This window comes from Notothenia rossii (genome assembly GCF_949606895.1).
Source record: "Notothenia rossii genome assembly, chromosome: 5".
Taxonomy (NCBI): domain Eukaryota; kingdom Metazoa; phylum Chordata; class Actinopteri; order Perciformes; family Nototheniidae; genus Notothenia; species Notothenia rossii.
Window position 1 is genome coordinate 60640803 of NC_136903.1, and position 23114 is coordinate 60663916.

General features: G+C 40.9%; 1 protein-coding gene and 1 long non-coding RNA gene across 6 annotated transcripts in view; one reads left to right on the forward strand and one right to left on the reverse strand.

The window, feature by feature from the left end:
- Positions 1-23114, reverse strand: part of ccdc66 (coiled-coil domain containing 66) — a 70803-nt gene that overhangs the window by 11204 nt on the left and 36485 nt on the right. For all 5 annotated transcript variants that reach the window (XM_079680425.1, XM_079680423.1, XM_079680424.1 and 2 more), the window contains one exon: positions 9135-9375. In XM_079680425.1, the coding sequence (XP_079536551.1) occupies positions 9135-9375 (241 nt within the window). The remainder of the gene's footprint in view (positions 1-9134; positions 9376-23114) is intronic.
- LOC307038755 lies at positions 830-3787 on the forward strand. Its single transcript, XR_013808092.1, has 4 exons — positions 830-1860; positions 1954-2109; positions 2195-2287; positions 2669-3787. It is a non-coding gene; the product is annotated as an uncharacterized lncRNA (long non-coding RNA).

Below are 23114 nucleotides of genomic sequence, written 5' to 3' on the forward strand. Positions count from 1 at the left end.
TAGTGAGTTGTGATGTGTAATAATGTTCTGAAACTTTCCATGGCCTCTTAACATGGCAGTAGTGTTGACATATTCCTGCCCGGTGAAAATAGTCCTGGTCTCATAGTTGTTTTCATTAATTGAATGCATTTAACAGGGACATGATTTTTATTTATTTTTTTAACGATATACAGCAAGTGAACCACAGAGTTTGATTCGCCATTATCAAAAGAAGAACTTCCACCGGACAGATTGATGACTATGAAAAGCTAAGCGGCGGATGAATACGTTTTTGTGAATCGATATGACAGTGATTTCGGCTGATGAACCACTGACGGACAGGCAAAGTCAGGTGAGTGGTTGCATATTTAATGGTTTCAGGCAAAACGAAAAGTAGCTAAATGGAGTTAAATCCACACCTAACTGGTGTTTGAATGTTTATAAAAGAGATTTTATTTTAGGGCAGTGTTATGAAAATGTCGGTTAACCAAGCTAACTTTACAGGATTATGATTATCTAAACTTTTATTAAATAAATAAGTTTCAAGTATTCTTACTCTTATGTATGACGCTTATGAATTTTTAAAAGGTTTAAATGGTAACTGCCTATATTTGTAGCTTAATTTAGAGAGGTTTTGTTTGTTCGTTCCAGTAATTAGCCGTGTCCCGGCTCTGTTCGGCTGAGAATTGTAGCTTGTTAGCCCCCGCCATGGCTTTGAAATGGATGTCATTTGTGGATAAGTATAGGGGACTTGAAGATTGTTTTTTGTTAAGGCCGAGCAAGTGTTAAAGTGATTCTATCCTTGCAACGTTTTTCTGGTTCAGCTCACGCTAAACCTGCCCAGATACAGAGGGGGTGCCTCGCGCCGTAGAATGATTAAATGCTAACTGTGTTCAGAAATAGCATTTATATTGTGTACAAATGCTATGTTCCACTCTTGAAATGGAGACAAATGTGTATTTCTGCTTTTTAGAAAATATTTTATAGAAAAGAAAGGAATATATTTATTTTTATTTTATTGAACTATGGTGCCCATAAACTACATGTCCCACAATGCATTTCGTTCTGTGACTTGCGCACTGAAGTTTCTTAATATCAGCCGTTTCTAGCAGCGGGAACAGTCGGTGCTCAAGGCACTTAAAAATGTTGATCTTTGATTGATGAGATTATTGTTATTTAATCTAATAAATTAATGGGATGTATGTAATTATAACACAGGGAAAGGTTACTGTTCACCCACAATAATAAATAAGATGTGCAATGGTTGTAATTGTTAGATATTTATATTATAATAAAATAAATAATATTTATACATGAACAATCATTTTTCCTAAACTTCTGCTTTCAGAGGTAGTCAAGTTATTACTAAAAAAACAATAATAATCCACTGAGTAGTCTATGGAAAATAACTGCAAGCAAATAATCAACAATTACAACCATTGTACAATTTCTTTTAAGTTTGCTTAAAACAAATAATAGTTTTTTCATTGATATATTTGGCATGCACGTAGACACAAAAATGCTCTATGTGGATGCACACTAACCTTTCCCTGTTATTATTACATGCATCCCATGAATTTATTAGATTGAATTTGCCTCATCAATCAAAGATGAACATTTCAAGTTGTTTATTTATTTAAATGAAGTACTGTTTAAGTCTTTATCATATGAATTCAGGGATAATATTGTAATTGTGAAAGCCAAGGCTTGTAGTTTATGGGCAACGTGACTGTTGTAATTGTGTGCATCTTATTCTTTGTCATGTTCTCAGTTCTTATTACTTTATTAAGGCCTGCTTCATAATGTACCTAAATGTGTGTTCTCTATTACAGACAGATTTTCAAAGATTTCCGTTTTGCTGCAACTGGATGAAGTGGACTTGTAAGTTATGCAGGTTTTCCAGTTACAATGAGAAGGCAACATGCACAGTTGCAGACTGTTGGTAGAATATTTTCTATATGTCTGTCTCCTCAGATTCAGGCAGAGTTCCAGAGAATTGTCACTACGGACCTGCTTTCATCGTTTCTGGATGGACTTGATGGCCTGGCATTGCTGGAGGTCTACAATGGTGCATCCAGGACTGGAAAGAAGCCGGCACTCAAAGGCCTTTTGGACTGCCTTGTGAAAGATGTAAGTGGAGATGCTGATGACCATAATTTAGCCACCATTTGTTTGCTACAAATGTTTATATCCCACTGCATTTGTTGTCCTGCAGGACACAAATGAGAGGAGGAGGACTGCTGCTCTCTTGGGACTATCACACTACATGTCTGGCGAAAATCAGGAAAATGTCATCAGGATGTGTGATGTAAGATCATAGCTTTCTTGAATTACTTTAGGTAATTGTACATTTTAACATAAATCAACCCAAATCACCCAGTGCCCAAAGTGTCCTTCAAAAGTAATGTTTACAATTACCTTAATTTAACTAAAATAATTGCAATAAAGAATGATACATTTAATATAAACAACAACGGCAAGAAAACGTAACTATTAAATAATATAAATAAATATAAAGCTCAAACTGTGAAAAGAGAGGCAGTTGAAATGATGTTCCATCACATTTCACTTTTACACTGTGAACTATAGATTTTAGCTTCTATGTTTATAGCAGAAGCCTCTTAATTAGCTTTGTAGAGAAAAAGTACTTGTAGTACACTGAGCTCACTTTTATTTCTCCTTTTTTAAGGCTCATGGAGACACTTTCGAGGAAGCCATGAAGGTGATGCAAGTTGGTCTACTCATGGTCTACGAAGGTGAATGGGATGCCTTTCCTCAGCAGATCTTCAATGTGGCAGTTGTGGTCGAGGAGACAATTGTGCTCCACAACCTGAAAGATGTGGCTTTGCGATGCTTCTTGGACTAATATATTGCTTCAATCTTCAGTATACTCTGGAAATTAAATATTCATTTGATTTTATCCAGAGGGTTGTTATGAAGATACAGCCAGACCAAGCCTCTGCCAAAATACATGGACTAAAAAACAAACTAGGTAGGAGGTAGATCATCAAAGAGTGTAGAAAGTGAGCTCAATTTGGTGTTGTTCATTTGTATGTTCAAGTATTTTGTGTCTCTACAGTGACATGTTTTTTTAAAAATAAAATGTTTTAGGTTAGTGAGAATTCCATTTATGTTGGAAGTGTCACGAAGAAACTTGCATTTTAAGAGGACATTTAATGTTCATTTCAGTATTTACTAGTGTCTTGAAAGAGTCCTCTCCTGCTGATGTTCAGAAAGCTCTCTATTTGTTTCGTACTGTTTGTGCTGCACCCTCTGTCCTATTTGTAAAATGAATAACATAAATGTGATGTTATAATTTGTATGCATGTATATCTGTTGTATACTGTATGTTTATACTTGAAAAATAAAAATATTTCAGCATCTGAAGTAACTTCAAGCCTTATAGGTGATCACAGCTAACTGCCTGCCGTCAGATTTCATTTAAAAAACAGGTCTGATTTTAAACTTGTATCTTCAGTAGACTCGATTACTGCAATGGTGTCTTCACAGGCCTCACTGCTTTCACACCGTCTACAGTTTGATTTGCATAGAGGGAGCTCTGTGGCTGAATAGCCAGCGATTAGGTGTGGCCCATTATCATAAGTGATCAGAGCTACGTGTGATTCACATGGGGGGATAAGGCGCACACGCACACACACACACACACACACCTGTAACTGCCTGCCGTCTGATTTTAAGACTTTCTGCGCTCATAAAGAATGATAAGAATAATGCATATTGAACTGGTTTCATTATTTAGTGAGTTTATTTAACACTAGAACCGCCAATCGGGTCAATTTGTGTGATGTGTTTGTGCAATGTAACTTTTTTCAATAAAATATTAAAGTCTCCCAGTCCGTGACTTTTCCTGAAAGTGTGTTATGTAGCACCCTATGTTTTAAAAAATTGCATTCTAATAGCGGGATATGTTCATGGCCATGGTGCCATTTGAAACCTATGAGAACATGGTCAGAATCACAAACTGGAGCGGGAGCAAAGGGGAAATGCCCCTTCCCCTCAATGTGAGGCAGACACTTGAGTCCAGTGTCTCCCGTCGGTTCCCAGGCCTGACCACGGACCAGTGGCATAAAATTAGCGAAGAAGCATGGTTGTCATGGTTACCCTTCTGTTTATTCTCCGCGGTGGGAGCCGAGCAAGCCCCCAGGAAGTGCGCCGGACTCTGAGTAGAATATTCGTCGTGGCCAAACGGCGGTACTACACTTCCTTTAGGTTGCTGGGCCCGGAAACACTTTTTCCCATTGACTTACATGGGGAAAGAATGGTCTGTAAATCGTTGGATAATTTTTTTTAAACTAAATAAACCACCCAGTATGAACACTTGTACAGCCCTAATAAAAAACATTCGTTCCTTAACTTGTAAAAATGTGCTAATAACGTTATTCTGAGAGTTATATCCCTTTGCATTATGAACGCGCATCTAACCCACGGGACCGCGCCGCCCGGCACGTTCATGTTACGTGTTCAGAAGGTTCAGCACTACATGCGTTTATCTTTACCCATGGATGCACAATAACAACGGACCCATATCGTCTCACTGCCATCCCACGGAGCTGTAATAATGGATATATTGCACATGTTTGCTGTAATTCCTCATTTGTAAAATATTATACTACATGGGCTGTATGATTAAATCTTGTACCGTAAATGTTGTATTAAATAAAGTTAATATTACCGACGTTAGATTAACATCCCTGTAGCTACTTAGTGCACTAAAAAGCGTATTGCACTGTATATATATATATATATATATATGTGTATATATGTATATATTAATATACATATACAGGGCCGTGGGAAGTAGGGGTGCTGAGGGTGCTGCAGCACCCCCTGGTGGAGGACAGGGGATCTGCACTTTCACAAAATTAAATACAAATATAATTTCAAAAAAATGAATTTTCAGCCTAGATGTAACAACATTCATAATTAAGTAAAAATAACACCCTTTTCACCCCGGTTCCATTTTCCATTTGCCCCGTACGATGGGCGCTGTAAGTGATGAAAGTGGGGGATGTTGGCTTATCAGGCACCCGCAGCTCACCAGCGTGAGAGAGAGAGAGAGAGGGATAGATAGATTGAGAGAGGGGGTGCACCGGTACCGGCTGGGATTGTTGTTAGCTTCTGCTGCGCTAACGGATATAAGAAGATGTTTCTACAATAATGTGGAGGGAGAGCTCTCCTGTCAGACTGAGAGGTTCAGTGAGGTAAAGGGTAAAGGACTCTGAGTGTTTAGATAGTTGAGTGGGTCTCAAATGTTTTGATCACAATTTATGTAAACAAATATTTCCAAGGCACTCCTTTATAATTATTAGGCTGAATAAAAACAGGTTTGAAATCATTCCAATGTATACTATAGGACAGTAAACCAAAAATATTGTTTAAAACTGGAGAGATTTAAAAATATGCATAAATAAATAAATGTTAACAAAAATAAAACAAGTTAGCCTACATTTATTTGTTATTGGCTATGGTAGGTTATTGGTTATGTTCACATATATTATTTGATTATTAAAATGCAAACCGGTCTTTTTCATATGGGTGTTTAGAGTTGTATCCCCTAGATCAGTCTCTAGCAATTGGGCGCTCAAAGTGCACCAGATTGAAGCATTTTACTTTAAAATAAAGTGCACCCCCGGACCCCCCAAGAGGATGTGAAGTCCACCCCCTAAATTAAAACATGTTCATGCAATACTAAATACATTTGAAGCCTTTTTATATAAGCTGTCCACCATGTCAATACGTTTCTCTTTTTGTAGTGTATTGGTCTTTTGTAGAGGTTTTTCAATGCCAGCTAAAATCTTGCCTAGGGCAGCACATTGGTCAAAACCGGCCCTGGTGTCATCCCCACAGCACCCCCCATTTGAAACATGTTCCCACGGCTATGTACATATATATATATAGTGAAATAATTCTTTGCATTTTGGTTAAAGTTGCGCATGCGCTATGAGCGCACATACGGGTACTTCTCAGGCATGCCGGGTAATCTGTGACGTTTCGCTTTCTCAAAAGTTGGGCCATTTTATAATCATGCGCCAAGCAACTCTCATAGGAATGAATGAGGCCCCGCCTCCCACGCTGTATCCAGTTCTTATTATACATCCATGGGTCAGAGGTCAACGTGTATTAAAGTTTAAATCTTCCCGACAAAATTATAAAAAGTGCCGGTCAAAGGTCTTCTTTGTTATTTATTGACCTTTAAAACAAATGAATAAAGACTCTATATAATAATAAAATACACGGAGCCTCTCTTTTTCCTCCCTCTCTTCGGACAGCATCAGTGTCTGTCTCATGCAGCAGCTGATCCAGTAATGAGTGACCTGGCCGACTGTAAAAATAAACATATTTATAACTAGTTTAGGCAGTTCGAGAGGTAATTAAAATAGCCAAGGGCGATGATCTGACTGAAGTGTGTGTTTTACTCCGTTCCCCGCTACATCACAGCGGGAGGAGCTGCAGGTGAGCAGAGCTGCGTGTCTCCGTCCTGTCAGATTAGAATTCAGTCGCGTTTATGTCCATATCGAGAAAAAGATAAATAATCTGAATTCAGTGTGCAGTTTACTTTGACGCGGGGGTGAGCAGCAGAGGTGGGGAGAGGCGGGGCTATTGCGTCATCATTATCAGGACATGCTCGTATAATTACTGAGTTTAGGCACGTTAATAACGTTTTAATGAAGTTGAATACAGTATACATACATACATATATTTTAGACTAAACAACATTAAGTTCCGCTGTACATCCAGCGTACTGTACAGTATCTGACTTTATTTTACATGAGCTCCAGTGTGGAACCCCACTGCACCCCCTGGTGGATCAATGATCCATTGCAGCAGGCTTCATTATAATTACATTTATTTATCACGGGGGCGGTCTCAAGTCAAGCTGGAGGTTTTCCCTTGAGCGAGGGAAGATCACGTACCGATCACGTACCAATCACGGCCCTCGCGTTTCAAACTGTCTGAAATTAAGTGCTACATCTGTGGCTGTTATTGGTTAATTTTGCCCCCCTCCGACGTAAGCGTGAAGTATTGGTTATTGCCGGGCAGTCGAGTGGGGCCAGCTAAGAACCAGGTTTCGGTACTGAGAGCCGGCTCCGCTGCGGTGGAAACAGGAAGAACCAGAGCTAAATCAGGCTTTAGCCCGGAACCACGCCGAACGGGAAGCCAGTTGCACTTTTATATTATAACAAATAGACATTGAAATGGAATCGTGGTTAAAAACGTAGCAGCACTAAAGCAGGAAACGTGGACAACGGAGAAAAAAAGAGAACCAAAATTGAGCCGTCAATTTCAGGAGGCGTATGCTTTGATGGGATTCATGTAAAAAAAAACTGTAACCCGCCCCAGGCATTGTGTTTTTTCTGTGGGGAGAAACTAGCCAACAGCTTGATGAAACCAGCGCACCTCCAGAGACATCTCAGCACCTAACACCTCTGTCATGTTGGTAAGCCACCGGAGTTTTTCAAGAGAAAACTTGCTGAGTACAGATCCTCGCAAAAGAGATAATGCGAAAAGCCTCCACAGCATCAGCCAAAGCACTGGAGGCATCGTATGCGGTGTCACTGCTCATCGCTAAAGCCAAAAATCCGTACACGATCGCTGAGGACCTAAAACACCTAAATAGTGTCATTGCAGTGTTATTACAGTTTGTTTATAATTGCACATTTTTTTCAGTTACAACGTTTTAAAAACAGCACTTTACCCCTGCTTACACCTATATGCCGTGAGCTGATTATCGAGCCTTCACTGTAACAGTCGCGGGTACACTGTGTATTTGCGTGGGGATTGTTGCAGTAGAAAATTCCACTCTAGCGACCGGTACATTAATGGGAAACCCTAAATGTTTTAGCAGCCTCTATGAAACGTCAAGCTACCCCACAGCACCCCAAAATAAATCTCTGGCGCCGCCACTGAGCCTGACTATTTGTGTTGGGGGAGGCCCGACTTTTTTTTTTCTCCAAAGGGGGGGCCTGACAGAAAAAGTTTGAGAACCACTGGTGGTATAGTTGCACATCAGGCACCACAGTGGATTTTATTATAATATTTGTGTCTTGTATTTTATAGTTTTTGCATAATATATCATTTTGTTCATTGGTTTGTTCAACATATATTACTAAAATATTTAAATGTCATCATGTTCTTTTTTTTCATGCATAAAGATGAAAATATCCTTAGGTTGTTCATGAAGGAGTTAATAAATCACACACTGATGGAACATCACTATATTGTAATTATTTATATAGGTTTTTTCTATCAAACATGTTTGGAGTCGGTCAGGGGGTACTTGGCTGAGAAAATGTTTCAAAGGGGGTACATTACTGAAAAAGGTTTGAGAAGCACTGCTCTAGAGCTCTAACTAATCATGCGTAATAGGCTAAGGGGCGGGACATCTCTAAGCGGCTGACCAATCACAACCAGCCAACCAATCAGAGCAGACTGGGCTCTGGTTTCAGACAGAGGGTGAAAAGAGGTGCACAGGCAGTATGAGAAAAATAAAGAGCTTTTTGAACATTAAAGCATTGAGACATGTCACATATCAACCTGAAAATGAGCATAATCTGTCCTCTATAAATACATTGTGTTGATGTTTTAGGCCTACAAATGTTCACTTATATAAAACTGCTAATTCAGTAATGTCCGGATGAACAACACTTCCTATTCAACAAAACAACTAACACATAAATGAATAGGTACGTAAATGAATGATCGAATATCATTTGTTGAGATCTCAATATTAGGTTGAATACTTCAAACGAAAGTTAGTTATAATCAAATATAATCAATTCTTGATAAACCCACAATGAAAATGCTTAATATTTTATGATTTTCTATATTTACAGTATAAACAAAACACAAGTGGTTTGTTAAGTCGAGTGTGAGGCTTATTATGGTTTATGGGTGTCCGATAAGAGAGAGGAGACAGTTTCTTCCCTCACAGCAGTACACAGGGAGGGGGGCTCCTGACTTGTTGGAGAAATATTCTGAGGCCCCAAAAAGCTAATTCCTTGTATGTAAAAATCTACTCGCCAATAAATGTATTCTGATTATGATCCTTGCATTTCAACACTTATGAAACAGTATACATTATTTCCTCGTTTCAGGTGTAGCTTCAATCTAAAAACTATTCTCACTGTTTGTACCTCTGTGTGTTCCACTCCGGCCTCCTCTTGTCTCTCCTGCTCCTGTCTGTTCTGGCAAACTCCTCATACGGGTCTCCACCTCCTCCTCCTCCTCCTGCTCCTCCTCCCTCAGGTAGACAGATGTTCTCCTTGCCGGTTGTCATTGCTCGGGTCCTGCTGTTTGGAGGGGCCACAGATGAAGGAGGGGGGTGCGGCTGGTACTGTGCAGCGACGTCAGGAGTCTGAACTCTGGCTGCTGCTTCTACGCACAGAACATAAGAGGGGGGAGGATTTTAGGATTTTATGGAAATATGTTTGTGAGCTGTGATCAAATCCCTATTTGATGTTTTCTGACAAAATAATGAGCATTAAAATATGTGAAGAATTCAACAGCAAGTTTGGCTGTAACAAAGTACATTAATATTAGTCATATTTGTAATTTATTATAAAGTAATATTGTCGTAATATCTAATGGTGAATAAAGACTACTACTCTCACAGAGTATTAAAATAAACAGATATGCGCAACCTGTGGAAGACAGTTATAATAAAATAGGAAGACGATCTAAGTTTTGTTATAATTGAATCTGGCTGCTTTTAAAAAAAGGTTTGGACTATTGTAAAGGCCTTTTTTCTTTGTTGAATGAGTGTGTCCATTGCTTATCCAAAGTCAGGTCGGAGGTAGCAGTTCCAGCAGAGGGCCCCAAACTTCCCCTTCCCTTGCCATATAAACCAGCTCTGACTGGGGGATTCCATGGTTCTCCCAGGCCAGCGTGGAGATAAAATCCCTCCACCTGGTGCTGGTTGGGGCCCTCGGTCTAGAACACCTCCCTAGGAACCAAGATGGACTGGTAGATTGAGAGCTTTGCCTTCTGGCTTAGCTCTCTCTTCCTCACACTGGTGCAGTAGAGCAACTGCTGTATTACTCCCGTTGCTCCAATTCTCCAGAAGTACTACCAATAGTTGTTTTAGTAGCGGTTACAGCACAAGCCGTAATAATAACAGTAACGGCCCCCCTACACACGGCGGCGTGCGTTGCCGCTTGGCAGTGGGCGTGTCTTGAGCTTGGGGAGTTTACGCAAGCAACGCGACCACCAACCAATCACATGAATCTCTCCTGTCAATTGCATGAAAGGTTTTACATGTCACACTTTATATGATGAACATTTATGACATTAATGTCTATGGTGCTATTCTACGCAACATTCCATGCTGGCTAAATACTGTCTATGCCTGCTTGCTGTCCATTCAAACGAAGTACACTGGATATAAACTCCCCAAACAGGCGAAAACCTACCAGTTTCACCCACTGTCTCTACCACCTCCCTCCATGCCTGGCTCCTCCAGTTTGTATCCCGGTAGGTAAAGAGTGACTGGTCATAAAGCACCGGGTGATTCCCTACCGCTACGATTATTTTCTCCTCCATTTTTTGTCATATGAGGAAATGAACTGCGGTCTGGCTCTCCCAGCATACACGCGGTTTGATTGGCTAGCGCTTGTACTGGCAGATTTGCATAAACGGGATTTGATTGGCAGACGCCTCCGTCGAGTAGGGATGGGAAAGATTAATCGAATATTTGAATATTCGAAATTATTCAGGTGTTCGGATATGAGTTATTAATATTTTAATTAATTTTTTGGGAGTGATGCCTAAGTTGATTACATATTATCAAATGGAATAATTCAAAGTATATATATACGACAGTGCCATAGCTAAATGTGTTAGTTGACGTCTAAAGGTGTGTTTTGCTCCGCTCACCGGTCCCTCACAGCGGGCAGAGCTGCAGTTGCTGGTCTCTCTCTCTCGCGTCCGGTTATACTTCACTCATATTTATGTCCAAATCCATCAGATCTAGCTAGTTCTAGCTAATGATATGGCTGCTGCCCCTTCCTACACGCAGATCACGCAGACTCAAACCTCATCTTATGCCCAAATTTGGCGCAAATGCGCCCTGCAGCCGTTGCGAGGTTCCGGCGCTAACAGTTCATGAGCGTGCTCCCCCGCCCCCTGTCAACACTCGCGACACATGAGTGGCCAGCCTAAACAGAAATAAGCGCTGCTTGGCAACCGTGTGTGGCGGCAAAGTACATACACATTTTGACTGGAGCGATTTATTTTTGCCGGTATTCAACATATTTTACCAGTCATAGTCCGGTAATTATTTACACTCTAAGAAGAGTCCTACACAACAGACATGGCGTCAAAAAGGAGTAATGTGTGGAATATCTCGACCAGGTTAGTGAGTGTGGTGTAGAGGTCAAACTATGCCAAATTAAACTTATATATACATGCTATACCTTGCTAAACCCGCAACCTCCATTCCAGCTGAGAGGGTCATCTCTACAGCTGGGCTGATTGTGAATCGCACATGAAAGCTGTAGGCCTATAGCTGTCAAACTGTGATCACCAGTTCAATACATTTGACAAATTCGACTTGGTTTCTACACTTATTTGAACATTGAAGGATTATTTGAATTATTTGAAGGATTAAAGTAACGTGTTATGGCAGGAAAGTTAAATCTGGTATATTCATTTTAATGTCACCTTATATATATTCATGTGTGTTAAATTTGAAGGGACAAAGTATATTTTCCCTCCCCAATATATTGAGGTGAAGTCTTTGTGTTTAGAGAAGGATGGGAGCAGGGGACATCCTAATTTGGGGATAGCTCCAAAACTCTGGAATGTATCCCTCGTAAAAGAAGGGGGTGCGTTACACATGCTTGGGGCAAATATGTGTGTTTTCATTGCAGTAAATATATGTGCTACATGATTACTGTTCAACTATACCTCTGTTCTTATTCTTTCATGTGTGGGTACTAAATGGCTACAAACATTGTGGAGAAATTAGCTTAAACATCTTTTATTACTCTATATGAAATGGAAGCAGTTTTTTATGATAGGGACGAGAGAGCATTTTCAGCATTTCAATTATCAGGGAAATCTACTTGTTTTCAATAGATGTGTGTGGTTAATTACTTTGTATTAATAATAACAGTATGTGTAAAGGAAGCTGGAAATATACAATGTGAAACCTTTTATTTGAAGTAAAGATGTGAACGATAGCTCAAACAAATGGAAAGGCTGTAGGACAAATGAGTGTGTTCTCTATATTAGGCCTGTGTGAAGTTTGACTATTTGAAAAGCATCTCTAATACTGCTTAAGAGCATAGGTAATGTGTTCCTCGTTATTATTGATATGAAAGTAATTAACATGTATTACGTATATTTAGCCAACTATAACAACTATATCTTAAAACATACTTTTAACTTGTGTGTGGCAGCCTGAGGCGGGAAGATGGACACAGGGACAAAGGGCCATAAACGGGATGTGTGTGTGCTGGCTACAAGATGTGAAATAAGATAAGGAAACTTGTTGTTGAGAGCAGGTTCGTACCATACACCAAAAGGTGTCTGGTCTTCGTCAAACTGAAAGACACTTTTTGTTTCCGGGTTTCTTCTGCTGTGTCGCACTGATTGGGTGCGACAGGCCATGTGTTGGTCTCTGCCAATAAGATGACCTCTGGGGGAAAGCACGTACACACCTCCTCCTGTGTTTTTAGTATGAAACACTGTGTTTTCCTTTGGTTCGCGCTCTTGTTTTTCACCGGCCGTTCCTGAGACCTGTCTCACACGGTGGTAGAACCTGAGCCCGGAGTACTCTGCAGAGTGCTTCGTGATTTCTTTGTATTTGTATTGTTACCTTGTATCATTAAAGCAGGATTATTGTTTCACTTGTATTCTGGTGTTTCTTAATCCCTTCCTTTTTACGAATTTACCCAGCTTATCAAACGACACGCGGAGACGAGGTTGGTTTTAAACATCCTCCAAATCTCCAACAAGTGGTGACCCGACGTGTCTGAGTGGGGTGTTTTCGGGGAAGAGACCACCAGCAGCAAGCGGACGGAATAGTCCAGGGCTAAACATCTCGGCCTCTTCTGACAACTAAAAACAGAGCTCTGTACGATAGGCTACCAGGTGAGCAGACACGATTTAATTCGAAACCTGTGATTTGACCATATTCCAAATGTTAGGGTTGTCAGACGAAGTTTACAGTGTTTTTTATAGTAACAATGCAAATGCATGTTTTAGTTGTTAAAATCGGATATTGAGTTCCGACAGGCCAGAAGGGTATTGAAGTCCCGGGCTTGAAAAGTGGAGGTATTGAGTCCCCACAGTTAAAATCGGATATTGAGTTCCGACAGGCCAGAAGGGTATTGAAGTCCCGGGCTTGAAAAGTGGAGGTATTGAGTCCCCACAGTTAAAATCGGATATTGAGTTCCGACAGGCCAGAAGGGTATTGAGGTCCCTGCCTTGAAAAGTGGAGGTATCAAGTCCCCACAGTTGAAATAGGATATTAAGTTCCTAACGGGCCAGAAGGGCATTAAAGTCCCTGGCTTGAGAAGTGGAGGTATCGAGTCCCCACAGTTAGACTGCCTGGAGTAGTCAAATGGTTGTATTAAGTCTCCATATAAGACTGACTCAAAATAACGAATCCACAGCTCGACGGGGCTGGAGATGAGTTATTTTTTATAAGTGATCCAAAGGAGAGTAACGCAAACTTCAGAAAGTCATTCTGAAGTGACCGGGCCTCACTATATCCTTTGGTGTGTTGTGAATATTTACTGGTAACAAGGACAGTAAGTCAGATCAATAGATATGAAGTCTGTGAATATTGACTGGTAACAGAAACAGCCTAAGTCAGATGAATAGATACGAAGTCATAATGAAGGGAGAATTTTAACGAGAGGAGCGTGAGTTAAGAGCTTACGAGGACAGTGGGTTCAAGCAAAAAAAAATTGAATAAAAGGATAGCAGAAGTGTTAATTGTTGAAAGAAGCCCCCCTTTTCCAAAGGAGAGGCTGAGAGCTACAGCAGGGGAGAGAGAAGGGGGTGTCAGCAGTGTGAGAAAAAGTTTTTAGAGAGTACTTGTCCATGGACAAGTGAGTTTGGCAATTTACTTGTCCGAATACATTTTTCACTTGTCCAGAATGGAAAATATGGCAACACACATGCTGCAACCTGCCTGTGAGACAGAGTCCAACCACACATGTCCCACACTATAGGCCTAATAATAATAATACATTATTTTCATAGCCTATAGGCGTACGCTTTTCTACAACTTAAAGAAGCTTGCACGCTTACACATGTCCTGCAATACACATGCTGCAGCTGCCCAGCTGCTCACTGTTTGTAAAAGTAAATAAATAGTATGTTCATTTCAATAATGTACTTTCTATACCCTGCTTCATAAACAATACTGACATCCCTGTGCTCCTCCGAGTCTGGGGGTCCGGGGATGTGAGGAAAACGCGAGGACACAGACAGGGAGGCTGTTTCACTTCATAAAGGAAATGGCGGTCAATATTAACAACACAGGAGCTAAAACGCTTAATAATCTTCATTACGTGTTAAAGAAAGAACATAAGAAAGTTTGACAAAGATGAGGCTGTTAAACGGGCAGCGGATCCGCTGTGTGTAGAAAGAGAGCGAGAGAGAGAGACGCTGAGCTGCAGCGATCAGCTGATCCGGAGCATAGAGAGAGAGAGAGAGCTGCGGTCCGCGGGGTTCGGCCTCGCGTCCTGTCCTCACAACTCTTATTAATCCCGGGACCTGACAATTGTTATTTGTTCCTACTCGGAACCGAGTTTTGCTTCCCAACCCTGCCACTGTGCTACACGTCCCGCCACGCCATGCCCCTGTCTCAGTACAGAAAGCGGCGAGATGCATTTCCTTAGGAATTGACAAGCAGAACCGAAACTAACATTTCTAAACGAACAATGTCGGACACGGACAATTTGCGAATGAGTTCTGCCTTTTGTAAACTTAATTTGTCAATAATTTGTCAATAAATGAGGGCGAAAAACGTCACTTGTCCACCGGACAAGTCAATTACAAGATCTACTTGTCCGTTATTGTAAATAACACGTCCCGGACGGTGGGACGTGTGCTTTTTCGCACACTGTGTCAGTATTTGTCTGTGAGAGTTCCCCCCACCCTTTTTCCTCTCGAGAGCAGCAGCAGCAGCCCGGAGTGTGTCTGCTTGCTTTTTTCTCTAGTGATCTGAAGTTGGAGTGAAATACATAGAAAATTAACAGATCAAGGTGTGATTTGAAGTGGTAGATATATTGAAATAAATAAGAAACAATGATTTGCTGCTATTTAAATATAGTCTTTGAGAACTGATTGATACCGTTGCATTGCGTTGTGAATTTCATGGTATTTGTCATTAACTAAGGATTGTACTTAATTATATTCCAAGGGGAAAATTATATTAAATACAGGAACAAAAGAGTAGAAAGTAAAGAGAAGGTTTTTGTAAGTTTGTCAGAGGGAATCTGTTAATGTTTAAGCATGACAGAGGTCCTGCACGAGGTTTTGCTCCAGCCATCTCACACGGTTACACAAAGGGGTGATTTATGAGAAACTTGTGGTCAGGAGAAATGAGATGTTTTGGAAAGTAGACAGAGAGAGAGAGAAAAGTAAGGTTGTTGCTAAAATATAGAGAGTAAAAGTTATATAAAGTTAACTACTATTCGGGAGAATGTCATATTGTTGAATGAGTAACCTAAAATAAGTGAAGATGGTGAAATAGTTTGATTAAGGATACAACCGGTAACTACTGATTAAATACACAGTGATGGTGTACATGAACATTGAGAGTAGATGCTTTTCACCAGAAGTCATTTGAATTGTTATTATTTTTAAGTAGTGTTGTTTTGTGTTATATTTCTAGACTATAATGTACCCACATGCATGTGGTTTCTTTGTCCCAGTTCATTTTAAAGTCAGCCACCTCATGGCTAAATCTATTTGACCCCATGAGGTCAAGAGTCATTCTGTTAGACCACCATCTTCTGAAAGACAAATCATTGTTCTTTTGTCACATTTTGAATTAGAAAAGAGTTCATTTTGCTAGATCAATTTATCTATAAATGTTGTAGTGGGAGTTTTGTGTTTGCTAACATTTTTAGGAACGACAACACTAGGAGATGAGTAAACTCAAGAATCCGTGGAGTGTAAATACATTGAGAAAAACACATTTTTATACTCTAACTTTTTGCACATCATAGACAAGGTATTTAGACAATATAAATAAATATTCACCAAAAGTAATAAGTAAAATGGAAAGTAGACATAGGCCTACACTTGAGTCAAAGTATATTACTGTGATCTGATCAGTGTGCTCTGCAGGTTTACTATTGTTCTAAGTAACAGTGGGATTTAAAATATTGGAGAAAGTATGGAGATGTTCTTTCGTAGTGTGTGAAATATGTGATGCTTGAAACAGGTATTTCAATTTATGGAAGAAAATGGTTTCCTGAAAGAGTCAGGTTGGGTAGATATGTAACAATGGATGAAACAATTTATAGAGGGAGTTTTTGTAATATCATTAGTAGACATTAATGGTGTTGTTTGGATGGCATTTAGCAACTAAGACAGATAGTATGATTAGAAAGAGACAGAGTGGAAAGGGTTGGATTGATTTAATCTCAGTGTGCTAGACTTCTTATGGATAATGTGTCCCGGGACCTGGACTCCCCCTCTGAGTTAGAAAGGCTACGACCCCGTCCCTCCAAGCAGACAAAAGACCTAACCCAAAAGGAGGCTCCTCCTTCTCCATCAAACGGACAGAGAACCGGAGCTGAACCGTCTCCACCTGAGGCATCCAGAACCAAACCGCTTGCTGACATACAGAAATACTCTCATCAGTCCCTCAGACAGGGCTGAGCCACGAGATTTGGCACAGGAGCAGAGTGGGGGACATGAGAGCAGAATCCGCCCTCCATAAAGCAGCAGAGAGACTGTAAAGGGGAGATGAAATGCAAAGAACAGTGGCATGATGTGGGCTGCAGATGTGACTGGGCCAACGGCTGCCTAAAACAGTTACAGCGGATGGATTCAAGAGCTGATGGACTGAAGAGAAGACAGAATCAGAGGAGTTGGCATAGTCGATTTGAAGTGAGGAGGTCGGGGTCACGGCTTGAGACAACCAGGGGAGGAGAAAAGGAAAACGGGAATGAGTGAGTTTACACATAAACACACTTATTCACAAAACGCACATAGAAGACACCACATTTAAAGAACTTGAATTGACTTGATAAATAAGTAAAGATAAAACGAGGTATTAACCATGAATTAATCGATTGGTAAATTCAAAATAGCAGTAAAGAGGAAACTATTCATGTAAAATGAGAAAATCATCCTAAAAACACACTGAGGGTTAAAGGGGGAGACATGAGGGAAATATGCACTACACTTTAAGCAGGGGGTGTTTTGGAGTAGCACAGTGTAGAACCATATTCTTCAATCTTTCCATCATATTAATAAATCATTCTTCAAGAGATTTTTATTCATGTGTGAATAAAGTAGTGATCTCATTTGTTACAATATTGATTTCACCATTGTGGCATTGTTATTACCATAGGAGGGCTTTAGGATGGAAACTGTTTTTAATCCTTGGTAAAGTAAAGGGTGATGGTTGCATGTTCGGACACCCAAGGTTCCACACACTGCTAAAGAGTTTAACATTGTTTTTAAGTAGACCAGAATTGAAGATAAATGAGTATGATGAGCTATGAAATGCAGAGCTACACAGATCCTAGTAATGTTTTGACTCAAGATAATAGTTATGTACACAAGTTTCTGAATTAGATTTATTAGACATTTTAATACTACTTAGTTGTAAATAAATTGCAGTAGTAGTAGTACTATTATGAAGTGAGTTTTGTACCAAGTTGCAGGAAATGTGGGAAGCAGCCGTCCCGATGACAAGTTAGAGATATCTGACTTAAAGTGGTAATCGTGAATTGATAAATGATGGCGCTCCATATATGACTGATTTTTGTAGACAAAGGATACTGGCCTTTGCTGAAATATCAAAGTCTCTGCAGAGCACGACACATGGCCAATGAAACTGAGAACAAATGACCTTTGACCCTGACTGACAGTGTCACTTGAGAAAAGCACTATCAATGACTGACTCTGGGGCTGACCAAACTTGACTTTACAACCTGACAGTGTGGGTGTGAATGAATTTCTGCATGTGATCAGTGTAACTGCATGATTCTAAAACAATAACTAACCGAGCATGTCTTTGGACTAATACATTATTTTGGAGCTCCATGGGAAACACAGGTTTCCTACAATTCCACACATTTGGAAAAACGCACATGTGACCCGTTTCTAATTCCCACAGGAGTTGGCGGTTTGCAAATGTAAAACTCAAACTAAAATCTAAAGATTCTGTTTCTTTTAGGACTGCCAGCTGGAAATGAATACTTATTTTCCCTGGAGTGTTTACTGTGAAAAATGATGGATATACTTTTGTGAATGATGTTTGGTATTTTCTTATAACCACTGGTTACCTGAAGGTTTTCTTCCAATACAGGATTTTGTTATACATGTATACATGTGTAAAAAGGGGGAGTGTGGGATATTTTCATTTAGGGACTGGAAGAAACCTGCCGCCCCAACTCAGATGTTCAATCTGACCATTGATTGACAGTTTTAGATTTAACCTGCTCCATATCTGGGGATAAGATACTGTTTGATGAATGTTGACATGTTCCTAATATTGATTGAGTTATAACAGGTAACACAGATGCAGAATCAGTGGCCAAGGGGCTACTGAGAGAGGTAATTCCAGGATGAGAATGAGAAGGTGAACTGTGATAATGAAAACAATTTTGTAATATTTCAACAGGTATTAAAGTAACTGAGGTTTGAAATGTAGAAAGAACATATTACAGCTAAGTTAAAACATAGTAATGTAATGAGATAGAATTTAATTTAGACAACATCTTGTAACTAGCCTGGTAAAGAAGTAAAAGCCATAGACTGTTTAGATCCTTATGGGGATGTACATTTAATTTAAAGTCATAATAGAAAGACATTTGATGACAGTATGTTGAATTTCTGTATTCATTTTTCAGCTTGATAATATCCAAGCAGTGACAGGTAGAAGCAGTCTCGCCTGGAAATTATTCACTTTGTCAGTATCATGATTTTAGTTGTTTTTAATCCATAACATTAGTGTGTTCCATTACCAGAGACATTAGCAGTTCATATTATATTTAGATTTTAAATGGGATCTCAAGGATTTCATTTATAATAACACAGATGCTTGTCAGGAATTCAGAGCTATTGAGATATGTTATTTAGTTCACCTGAAGATGTTGGGGTTTATTTTGTTGACACAGGCCAAGTATTAGAATTCTGAAGTGGCCTACCAGTGGTGGGTCAAACACCTGAGGGCCCAGAAGCCCTGAGCGTAGACTTGAGGGGTGGGTATCAGATTTCTCCACACAGGTTGCTGACGCCAAAAGGGGGACCCGAGGAGCAGGAGGCCGACACAGCGGAGTTCGTCTGGCTGAAGGTCGTCAGGCCTACGTGACTCAACCCCAGGTTCTCCGGCCTCTACAGAGTGACCCAGAGGACATCTCATGCCGTCCGCCGAGGAGCGAAGGGGGACATCTGGTACTACTGGAGCCAGTGTGCGGCGAGGAACACTCCGGCTAGGATCTTGGAGGACATCAGGATGGACCTGGCTATCGTCAACGCGGACATCCCTATAGCAGACGACTTGGAAGCAGGCATCAGCGGACTGGAGGAGAAGGACCTCGCGGACATCCCTACAGCAGACGACTTGGAAGGAGGCGTCAGCGGGCTGGGGGACTTCTCGAGGCAGCAGAGGAGTCTACTTCTCTCTGATCAGATTCATCAGTTCCACCTTTGAAGGAAAGGCCGCATCTCCCCCTCCCTATCAGCTGCCCTTGTTGGCGTATTCCGCTGAGGGGGGGGGGGGGGGGGCCCTGATGATTCAACAACACGCAAGGATGCTGCTTTCTGGCACTCAGGCTCTCACTCTGATAGTTTCTTCACTGTCATTGGAGGTTGTTTTCTGTTCTCAAGGGTTTAATGAAGGGGGACAGACACAGTATCAAAGAATGACAGTAGTTTGTTTCAAATGTCGTATGTGTGTTGGTCTCGTGAGGCGAGACCAAAAAGGGGGAATTGAAGGATTATTTGAATTATTTGAAGGATTAAAGTAACGTGTTATGGCAGGAAAGTTAAATCTGGTATATTCATTTTAATGTCACCTTATATATATTCATGTGTGTTAAATTTGAAGGGACAAAGTATATTTTCCCTCCCCAATATATTGAGGTGAAGTCTTTGTGTTTAGAGAAGGATGGGAGCAGGGGACATCCTAATTTGGGGATAGCTCCAAAACTCTGGAATGTTTCCCTCGTAAAAGAAGGGGGTGCGTTACACATGCTTGGGGCAAATATGTGTGTTTTCATTGCAGTAAATATATGTGCTACATGATTACTGTTCAACTATACCTCTGTTCTTATTCTTTCATGTGTGGGTACTAAATGGCTACAAACATTGTGGAGAAATTAGCTTAAACATCTTTTATTACTCTATATGAAATGGAAGCAGTTTTTTATGATGGGGACGAGAGAGCATTTTCAGCATGTCAATTATCAGGGAAATCTACTTGTTTTCAATAGACGTGTGTGGTTAATTACTTTGTATTAATAATAACAGTATGTGTAAAGGAAGCTGGAAATATACAATGTGAAACCTTTTATTTGAAGTAAAGATGTGAACGATAGCTCAAACAAATGGAGAGGCTGTAGGACAAATGAGTGTGTTCTCTATATTAGGCCTGTGTGAAGTTTGACTATTTGAAAAGCATCTCTAATACTGCTTAAGAGCATAGGTAATGTGTTCCTCGTTATTATTGATATGAAAGTAATTAACATGTATTACGTATATTTAGCCAACTATAACAACTATATCTTAAAACATACTTTTAACTTGTGTGTGGCAGCCTGAGGCGGGAAGATGGACACAGGGACAAAGGGCCATAAACGGGATGTGTGTGTGCTGGCTACAAGATGTGAAATAAGATAAGGAAACTTGTTGTTGAGAGCAGGTTCGTACCATACACCAAAAGGTGTCTGGTCTTCGTCAAACTGAAAGACACTTTTTGTTTCCGGGTTTCTTCTGCTGTGTCGCACTGATTGGGTGCGACAGGCCATGTGTTGGTCTCTCCCAATAAGATGACCTCTGGGGCAGTGGTTCCCAACCTGTGGGCCGCGGCCCCCTGGTGGGCCGCGAAGGTATTGCAAGTGGGCCGCCAAATCTTTTCCAAAATAGTATGATTTTTGTGGGGGGGAAATCAGATAAAAATATACAGAATAATATTTAAAATGATATAAAAAATGTAATTATTCTTTTCATCATTGCATTTTTCCTTAAAATATTAGATATGTGACGAGCAGAGAGATAGGAACATTTGTTGTAATCGGCCGGACTACTTTGCTGCGGGACCGGCGGGACAGCTCTGCACTTGATTGATGCTGATTGTGTAAACTGTAATTAAGTTAGAGTAGAGCAGAGTATTAAAATGGATAGCTGGCTAGCAACAGGGAGTATTAAAAGGAAAGAGAGACCAGAGGCTGTCAGTGAATCGACCGGTGATCTCCTGGCCGTCAAACAAAAAAGAAGAGTTCGAAGAAAGTACAGTGCTGAGTACTTAGCGCTGGGATTTTTTTGGACAGGCACAGAAGCTGAGCCGTTACCGCTGTGTGTCGTGTGCTTTGAGACTTTGTCAAACAAAGCCTTGAAGCCATGTAAACTGCGCCGTCACCTCGAGACAAAACATGGACAATATGCGACCAAGCCGCGGGATTTTTTTCAGAACAAGCTCAGGGAGTATCAGAGCAAAAAGAAGGTAATTGAGCATATGGGCTGTGAGAACACAAATGCTGTGGAAGCGTCTTTTCGGGTCTCCCAACTCATTGCCAAAGCTGGAAAACCACACACCATCGGCGAGGATTTAATTCTTCCCGCTGCAAAACAGATCGTTCAGGTGATGTTGGGAGAGAAGGCAGTGCAGCCTATCAACCTCGTTTCATTGTCGGATAATACGGTCAAACGAAGGATTGATGAAATGGCAGATAATGTGTTGGAGCAGCTGATCCAAAGCGTAAAAGAGAGCCGCTTTTACGTGCTCCAACTGGATGAGTCAACCGACGTCGCAAGTCTGGCAAACCTGCTTGCTTATGTGCGATACGAAAATGGTGGCGAGATAAAAGAGGAGTTTTTATTTTGTAAACCTCTGCCTACCCGTTCAACTGCTGAGGCCATTTTTCACACTGTGAACACTTTTATTGTTTCCAATGGGATTGACTGGTCCAAATGTGTTGGATTGAGCACTGACGGAGCCCGTGCAATGCTGGGACAGCACAGCGGGGTTGTCCGACGTGTGAAAGCGGTGGCTCCGCGGGCAACATCTTTCCACTGCAGCATACACCGTGAAGCACTTGCTACAAAGAAAATGCCCCCGGATCTGAAGACGGTTTTAGATGAGGCGGTCAAAGCTGTCAACTTCATCAAGAGCCGTCCACTGCAAACACGTTTATTTGCGGTGTTATGTGGAGAGATGGGCAGTGATCATCACCAGCTACTGTTACACACTGAAGTGCGGTGGCTCTCCCGAGGCAAAGTCCTGACGCGACTGTTTGAGTTGCGTGATGAAGTGCATGTGTTTTTTCTCGACACAACGTTTGAACTCGCACACCGCTTCAGGGATTTTGAGTGGTTGGCTAAGTTGGGTTACCTGGCTGATATTTTCAGCCACTTAAATGGACTCAACCTCGGTCTTCAAGGGATAACAGTGAACATATTCAATGTCCAGAATAAAGTTGAAGCAACCATAAGAAAGCTGGCGCTGTGGGCTAAGCGTGTCGAGCAGTCAAACTATGACTCGTTTGAAAATATGGCTGATTTTCTGACAACGGAACAGAGTCCACTTCCCATCACCGTGAGCAATGCTGTCAGAGAGCACCTGCAAGGTTTGAGGACCCAGCTGCGCGCATACTTCCCCATCCCAGATGTGCAGTACAACTGGATAGAAAACCCATTCGCCAGCCACAGTGATGAGGCTCTCGCTGCTTTGAGTGCAAAAGAGCAAGACAGTCTCC